The sequence below is a fragment of the Oncorhynchus mykiss genome, chromosome 10, assembly GCF_057628025.1.
Source record: "Oncorhynchus mykiss isolate SJ-2025 chromosome 10, ASM5762802v1, whole genome shotgun sequence".
NCBI classification, from domain to species: Eukaryota; Metazoa; Chordata; class Actinopteri; order Salmoniformes; family Salmonidae; genus Oncorhynchus; species Oncorhynchus mykiss.
The window spans coordinates 69,048,518-69,057,654 of NC_143031.1; the positions used below are offsets into that span (position 1 = coordinate 69,048,518).

General features: G+C 41.8%; 1 protein-coding gene across 1 annotated transcript; it reads right to left on the bottom strand.

Annotated features, from left to right (window-relative positions):
* Positions 1 to 5,148: 5,148 nt before the first annotated feature.
* Positions 5,149 to 8,863, bottom strand: LOC110534526 (POU domain, class 4, transcription factor 2). The gene is made up of 2 exons (XM_021619412.3): positions 7,982 to 8,863; positions 5,149 to 7,683 (listed from the first exon to the last, which is right to left on the bottom strand). The coding sequence occupies exons 1-2, from the start codon at positions 8,192 to 8,194 to the stop codon at positions 6,754 to 6,756; spliced, it is 1,143 nt and encodes a 380-aa protein (XP_021475087.1). The 5' UTR covers positions 8,195 to 8,863; the 3' UTR covers positions 5,149 to 6,753.
* Positions 8,864 to 9,137: the final 274 nt, after the last annotated feature.

A 9,137-nucleotide genomic window follows, 5' to 3' on the forward strand; every position in this document is an offset into this window, starting at 1 on the left:
CCACCTTCTCATTAGACCCGATGCCCAATCTTTACAACAACTTACTCATTCGGAACGGTGCAACAGCCTCTGAAAATGAGCGAATCTCTCTATGCGTTAAATGGCTTTTGCAATGTAGATAGAAGGAGAGGGTTGTGAGAGAGGGAGGGGGGGGGGTGGAGGGAGATGCACGAAAGACACTTAACTGTTCATAAACGTGCATGCCCATCCTAGGTTGTTTAATATTTAATGGCATTGGGCCCATTTTGACGCCATCCGTTAGAAAAATGGGGCATAATCTGTTGGGGAGAGCACTCGATGAATTTGGAAATAGGGGCATTGGAAAACATATATTGGAAAATACCTGATAGGGTCATCATACATGTCCTCAATGGAACTTATTCATACCTAAAACATGTGCCATAGGCCTAAGCCTCATCTGAAATGAGATGAAAATGGTGGTTTATTATTTTTTACATTCTCAAAAATATGTTATTGTTTTGTGTGTCGGACGATTTAAAAAAATCATGTTTCGAACCTTGGGACTAATGTCTTCATTGCATTACGTAGTCTTGCATAAGCCTACTGGTAGGCCCAGGCGCCTGGCGGTTTTGATAACGACCACTGCACATCGTTTAAAGGGTTGCAATCGGAGACATTTAAATTATATTGATAATAAAGCATTTACACCCATTAAGAGTTCATTAAGAGTAAACGCGAGCCTTAATTACAGATTACACTCAACACTGTTCAACTCGTTAAGGTCCATGTATCTCTATCGTCATATAGGCTTTAGAGATTATTTGGAAATAATTACCGAAATTTCATTGTAACGTGTTAATTGTATAATAACGCTGGTGTTTTTAGCCGTGCTGTAGATGCTTAACTTAAAACATGTACTGTAACAACTCTTACAGAAATCAAGCGAAGATAGCACCATTTATTGAAATAAAATCAATCGGATAAATATTTAATGACGAAATGAAGCTGCGCATGTGTGTGCAACATCCCATCCTTTCAGACGGTTTGACCATTTGAATTGAATAAGCAGTTGACAACTTAATTGGCATATTTCAAATCAAATCGAATTGTATTTGTCACTTGCTTCGTAAACCACGTGTGTAGACTAACGGCGAAGCGCTTACTTACAATGCAGCGAGAAAGAAAATAGAGAAATAATAGAAAAATAGAAAATGAATAACACGAGGAATAAATACACAATGAGTAACGATGATAACTTGACTATATTTGATTAGCAATTTACAGAGATCGACAGCAACATTTAATAAGACAGGAACTCTTGGACAAGGAAACATGTTTAGCTTTTCCCACTGCCCCACCGCTGACGTTCACTTACTAGTATTTAAATCATTCAAATGTAAATATGTGAATGAAAACCACATAAGAACATATAAGATAGCGAATTATTCACATTATTCTCATGTCAACATATGCATGTCCCCCGCTGCAGGTTAGCCTATTCCATCCATACCTCTCCATTCTGTTAGCTTTACACAATAGGTGGAAAATATTTCATTTAGATCATGCATACATTTAACATTGAGATAATGCATTCACATTTTAAATGGAGATAATGCATACAAAGTAGTCAATGTTATAATTATGGCGATGGCCCTATTCACGTCTCATGTTTCATGACGGATACAAGCCATAATTGAGTTGTCCCTGTCCAAAACATTAAATGGCCCTTCGTCACCTGCCATGGGAAAATGAGTAGGGCATTAAATAGCTGTGGTATAGCATTGAATAAGAAGTAATTAAGCCCTCTTGGGAGGCCTACGTGTTCAAATATAGCCCGTAAAATGCAAGAGTGAAATATGTTTACATAATAACACTGAAATACTTAGAAGTTTGGCCACGCCTATCATTTTGTTGCCTATAAGATTTTAACGAAATCTGCAGAATTCAACGAATTGTCGTCGGAGAGTACACTTCTGAGTTAATGAGAGTGCATGGCGCGTGCATGAGGTGAGGAGTGAGAGAGGTGCCTGAGAGGTCGAGAGGTGTGTGTGTGTGCGTGTGTGTGTGTGTGAGAGAGAGAGAGGGGAGGGGGGGGGGGGGGGGGTATTTTCAATCACACCAAATAACTTGTCCTGCACTTTCAAAACAACACGCCCATTCTATCAGCTGACAGTATAGTCTATACTCACCCGTTTATACGTGTGAAAGGAGTAATGGCCACCCATGTATTTTCTCCTTCTTAATGCAACTCCATTGATTCGCCTCTGTAAAACACTTCAAACTAATCACCAGTGATAATTCATTAATATTGTATCAACAACTACAAATCTAGAATCACACGGAGATTGGCGACCATATTAGTGTTATTCAAAGAGCCATGGCGCGATGACAGTACAGGGACAATGTGCGATATGTTGGCGAAACGCAGTGTAGTTGAGCGCCACCAATGCTAAATAAAGGGTTACAGTGTCTCGCGTTCGATTTCTGACCTTGTGTTTTCTCTAATTCCAGATCTCAGTCGCGTCTTTGAAGGAAGACACTTGGTGTAAATGTACAGTTAAAATATTCTATTCGCAGCTCCCCAGGCGGAGCTCAGACAGTCCCCGGCTTCATTAAAATTTCATCAGCATCCCTGTGAAAGGGGGAAATGTTCCGAGGAAAGGAGAAAAATAAAACAGAAGGCCTAATTATAACAAAGGGAAACACTGCTGCCCTTTCCTTTTTGAATGTAGCGACCACAGTGTATTGGTGCCATGTCTTAATGTATGGAGCAGAAGCAACATAGAAGCAATACAGCCCCTTATAGGCTATGTAAACTGCTTGGCTTGGTTGATATGTGTGTGTGTGTGTGTGTGTGTGTGTGTGTGTGTGTGTGTGTGTGTGTGTGTGTGTGTGTGTGTGTGTGTGTGTGTGTGTGTGGCAAATAATCCCAATAGACTTGTTCGCACCTATATATCGGAAAGTTAAATAGGGGGATAGTCTGTCTAGCTGTGGAGGGAGCTGCCGTATTTCCAGGGTGCAGTCAGTGCACTAAACACACGCTGGGCTGGTGTCAAGCAACGAGACTCACTGCATTAAGTTAATTTCAATTCCCGATGAGACTTTCTCTCTGCAGCCCTCCCTGACCAACGCTGAGTAATTAACAGCGATAGCTAATGACTACTTAGCTCTATACTTCTCGCTCGCGCCTCATAATTATCTGCTTTTCATAATTCGATGTGTAATTTAATAATTCGCTCTTATTAGCGTATTAAGTGAATGGCTCATTTAGGGGAAATTAGAATCGATCACCAGGAGCATCTTTTAATTGATGAAACATCAAGACTGTCTCGTTAATAACAGCTCGTTTTTGATATTATTAATCAATTGCCCTAATCGTGGTGTTTTAAGCCGCTTTGATTTTGTTTAAGCCTTTTATACATTTAAGAGATAAGTGGGAGAAGTGTATGCTTTTATCTTGGAGCAAATGGTTATATTACGGAATACAATAAAATAACGGTTCATTTATTGTCATAGCCGGTAACACATAATTGTGTCACTAATTGATATATCCGGTGAAAGTTCTTATATTTGGTAGAAATAAACCAAGTATTCTTGTAAATCTCTATTTAGAAATAAATAAATATATTCTGCCATGGCCATTCGGGCCATTCCAAAGATGACCGAAACACAGCCATAGGCCTGGTTAGAAATCTGACGTCATCATGTGGTCATTTCAGGGAGGTAGGCTGGCAAGGGGTTAAATTGGTTTTTAGAAATTATGAGATGCCAAAGTTAGACACAAAGTAGCCTAATAAAGAGGTGTACCAATCATACTTTCACCAACTAGATTATACACCAACTTCGGTGTGTAGCCCAATGTTGTTGCCAGATAATGCACTTCCGGTTTCACAGCAAGCAAAAGGTGGAACTTTGCATATCAATAGGCTACTGAATCCCTTTCCTAATTAATTGATTGAATGCACCAATAAGAAATGTTTCATTTGCAGCATTATTTGTATTATAATATTTATTTGTATAGCCTACCCTACACTGCATTCCCCCTCACTGTTTCAATTACAATTTATAATCAAATTAGATTTATCAGAAATAATCACATGCAAATACATTCTGCTGCTATAAATACTCTCTTTAAAATGTGGAGGACAGATTTCAGAAGTGCAAATAGGATGCGGCTGGCTCCGGTTTCCTCTCCTCTCTCCCTCAGATAGAATGGGAGCTATCCGTGGTGCTGAAAGCTGCAGAACTGAAAACCGCTCAAACGTTCCAAGCAGACAGTCAGCAAGCCATGCAGGTCATGTCTACATTAGGTAAAGCTTATGTCAAATTGACGTCAACATTTGTTTGTATTTTAGGCTAGTCCTAAACCTCATCCCTTTCCTCATCCTTTTCCTAACCTTAACCTAATTATCCTAACCTGCCCCGTAAATTCTCCTAACCTGCTATACGAAAAGTCAATTTTGACATAAGCATTAGCAGCCCCCATCGGCCTGACATGAACGGTGCTTTAGAAATGACACTCTATTCAAAATGTTGATTTAAAAATAAAAAAAAATCCAGGCTGAACCTTGCGCACAAACCAAGGTGTAGCCTAACCTGCTTCAAAGCCATATCATGCCTCGCACCGGAGCAGTGTTTGACTGTGTATTTAAATAGAGACGGGCACATTGGCAGGCGAGGCTGTTTTTCTGGCGGGCTGACATCTGGCAGGGCTGCGCTCGAGGGACCTATCCAGTTCTCTATAGACTCCATGATTAGACTCTAATAGAATATTAGCATTTGTTCTCAGGTAGGCTACCGCGAGCTGCAAGAGCGAGCTGGCAGCCATTCAGTAGAAAAAAAGACACGTGTTTTTTTTTACAGTGCATGGTGGGACAGTAATGGGATTTTTCTGGAATTTGTAGAGAAATTGGATATGTAAAAATAGGATCTATTGATGCTTGGTGGTCCATCTTTGCACCTTTCAGCATAAAAGACCGATTTAGCTCCAACATAAATCCTTTAATGACATAGGCCTACATCCAAGGATGATCATTGCATTGATGCTTTGAAGGAATATATTTCTCAATTCAATTTGAGTCTTTAAATTAGATTGACCATGCATTGCAATACGCAGATGCAGTATCCAAGCATTTCGCTCTATCCAAGAATTGGGCCTACACAAAAACACTCATTCAAAACGTCCAATAAAATGTTAAAATTTGTTCTTTAATGAAACACATATTGCAATTCAATTATTAAATAACTTAAAGATACATTAATGTAGTAAATAAATACAAAAATAATTCGACCAGGAATCCAAAAGCAACAGACATTACAGAAAGAAGGTACCTCAGCTAAAACAGCAATACAGCAAAACCTGTACGGATATAATTATGTGCAACTGGTTCCAATGAAATATTTACATTTTACACGTATACTTCCATGAAACGGTTATTTTCTCAATAAGAAAACGTTACGAAACAAGGTGAATTTAACAAGCAACGACTTCATAATGACGCGCATATTTATACAAATAAATAACCAGAAAAAAACATACATAAAAATAATTTAAAAGAGAATACTATCGCATATATCTCTCGATTGTACCATCTCGAACGTTTAGCAGAAACGAAATTAAATTCGTGACTATAGGTCTAGATTTAGCTGTCATTTCCCTATACGAAAACACGTTTCACTTGCTGTCAGAATTAGCTTTTCTCAAGCAAAACGAGGGAGGAGGAAGAGGAGGGGGAATCCCAATAAATATATAATGATGTAAACACGGCCTCATCTAATAAATAGTTCATAAGAAACAGACCCACGTTGGCTGGCAAAAACAAACGTAGCCCTATTGCAAACGGTAGTAAAACAATCATATTTGGCAATTGTAAACCCCAATCAAATGCATACATTTGATCCACTATTTCTATAGGCCCATCTACAGCCAGATAGATGTTTATGCAATAAAATAAAATAAAAACCTACACCAGCTATATTGTATAAACAGTGTTGCTCGATTAGGGCCTAAACTCTGGGTCTTTGCTTTATATCTTACCACGTTTCTTCATCTTTTAGCTTTTCATCACACTTTATAACAAAATAGGTGGAATTAATTACATGGGACACAAAATGAAGGTCATGTGACCACTAAATTAATCATTTACACGGCGTTGTTTGGCAGTACTCTAATAATAGCTTCCAAGGCCCGGCAAGCGCTTACTGTACTGTCCTATTTCCCCTTATGGACCCAGACTTAATGCCAGACTGCATCGTCATAATAGTAAACTCAGAGGGAAAATGTAGCCTTGCGACAAAAATATTAACACACCAATACTATGCCAATAGGCACCGACCAAGTGCTGTGTCAAAATACTGTAGGCCTATCTTCCCATGGTAAACAACTGTTCTTTTCAGTACGTTCAATATTGTAGGCTATGATAAATTAACCAATATCATAAACCAAAAAAATACGTGTGATTAAAGCCTATAATACTTAACTGACATAAAAGGGTGAAGAATAGTAGGTCTAAGTGGAGAAAAAACAGAGGTCTTACTTGCTCTGTTCAAATGCTCCTGTACATGACTCCACATCCCTTCTGGTGCGAATAAGACGTGACCGCAGTAGTGGTTTGAGCTTTCAGTCATTTTGAATGTATATTAATTATTCGGGTTGTTCAAAGCACAAGTCATTGATGATTGAAAAAGTGTGTGATAAGAAATATAATACAAATCGTCTCTAAACAGTGTTCAGTCTCTCAACGTAGGTTGATAGTTTTTTTTTATTATTATTTTTAGAGCGAGTGTTCAGAGTCAGACGCATGCAGAATATTTCATTCGTTTCTGTTTCTGCCGTTGGTTGCAAAACCAGACCCGCACCACGTTCTTTTTGAGGTCCAGTTTCTCTGCTATAGCAGCGATTTTTTCTGAGGAAGGACGCGGCTGAATGGCGAAGTAAGCTTCCAGTGATCGCTTTTCCGGTGCTGCTATCGACGTGCGCTTCCGCTTCTTCTCTCCGCCGTTATATAGCTCGGGTTTGTTGAGTTTCTCCCGGTGTGATTTCTCGGCTTCTTCCAGCCAGGCCTGTAGAATCGGCTTCAAAGCTATCATGTTGTTGTGGGAGAGGGTGAGGGACTCGAATCGGCAGATGGTACTCTGGCTGAGGGAGCCCACGCCAGGAATCTTCAGGTTGGCCAAGGCTCCCCCTACATCCGCCTGGGTCACGCCGAGTTTGATCCGTCTCTGTTTAAACCTCTCAGCGAAGGCTTCTAAGTCCCTGGGATCGGCGTCCACGTCGCTCATGCAGCCCATGTGGGATGGTAGCCCGTGGGCATGAGCCATATTGAGGGCTGCCTGGTGCATGTGGTTCATGCCCGCCATGTGAGCAGGGTGCGCAGTTGCGGAGCCGTCTGGCCCTGCCATGGACCCGAGAGCCAGTCCTGGGGTGATGTGGTCCAGCAGGTCGCCCTCCAGCGCCTGGTGGGGTTGGTGGTGGTGGTGATGGTGATGATGGTGGTGGTGACCGTGGCCGGAAAGGGCTGAAGGGTGAGAAATAGGCACCGAGGAAGAAGACGATGAGGAGGTGCAGGGGAGAGTGTTCATGGTGTGGTAGGTCGCGTCCGGCTTGAAGGGACTGTGGTGTGGAGGATGGTGGTGGCTCTTGGTCTGCGAGACAATATCCACCGCCGCCAGAGCTTCAGCGCGGGCCAACAAACTCTCATCCAAGCCTCCGAATATATTGCTCTGCAATTGCAAATAGAATGCACACATAACTGTCAGCAGGGAATTCTCACTCCACTCCGCGGTTTAAAACATTTCCTGAATGAGATGAGAAAAAAAATCCTAAAAAAGAACACACATGCAACATCCCAGGTCATCAAAATTAATACGTAAGGCAAACCCGACTGAATACATAAGTTGGGGAGAGGAAGGGAAAAAATGGAGGTGCTGGGTGATTTGCTGTGCAGACATGAAAAAAACATCACAAAAAAAGGGGGCTGTCAAAATGTGCCTTTAAGCGGTAATTATGCAGAATACGTACCGGTGGGGTTGGGAGACATCCTCGGCGCATCGCCTCCGAGTTGCCTCCGCCGCTGCTGATGATGGTGCTACTGTGTCGGGAAGACGAGCACGAGGAGGGCGCATTCGAAGTCAAAGTGGAGGACGAGGAGGAATGCAAGGAATACTTGGGCTCGGGCAAGCTGGCGTGGGCCATGGCGAATGCCTGCTTGCTGTTCAGAGACATCATCATCATGTTTGCAGGCGTCCGAGTCTCGGCAAGTTCCTTTTAATAAGTTAAGACTCCGCCTCTTCGATTGGAGTTGAAGCCCAGTGTTGCTTCTCCGGGAATCTGAAGACACTGTCTTATATACTGTAACTGTAGCTGCTACAATATGGAAAGATGAACATCCAATTCTCTGGTTGTTGGCGCATATATTATTACCTAGCCCTGTGTATGGAGGTATGGCCGCGCGCCGTAGTTTTGTTGGAGAGGAGATGTCGCCTGCGCACTCGTTTACCTCGCTATGGGCTGTGGCGCGATGACCAAAAAATAATGTTAATATTACTCGTTCTTTCTTTCTCTAAATTTCGTCCTCCAAGAGTCTTATTTTGGTCGTCGTGGATGTGCCGTTGTTTTTGGGAGCTCCTCCAAGATTATGCAACGAAAAACTAATAGTAGAAAAAAAGTTGTTTTCTCTCCTCCTGGTACGGATTTCCAAAACACAACCGCGCGTAAAAAGATTGTCTCATTCGTTTACCTTTTTTTCTGCAAAGTTTCCGTTTCACAATTGACTGTAATTAAGAGATAACGGTGACAGTCTCGATACCTCGACTACGTTCAATGCTGCTGGGACTCGATCTGCCTCTGCTCTGAGGCGAAGGGCAGGCTGTGTGTCTCTCTCTCTCTCTGCGCCTCTCTTTCACACACTCTCTCTCGCTCGCTCTTTCGTTCTCTCTCTCCCCCCTCTCTCTCTCCCTCGCCCCCTCTCCTCTTACACTCTCTCGGCTGTACCTGAAAAACCTTTCATGATTTATTATTCTTCATTAGCCACACCGCCGCTGGGGACTCTGCGCATGGGCAGTCTGCGACAAGGCATTCATTTCAAACAGCTCTCCAGCCAGCACTGTGTCTAATTTATTTTGGATCCACATGGAAAGAGGAAAAATAACCAAATATAACAGAGCCATTTCCATTA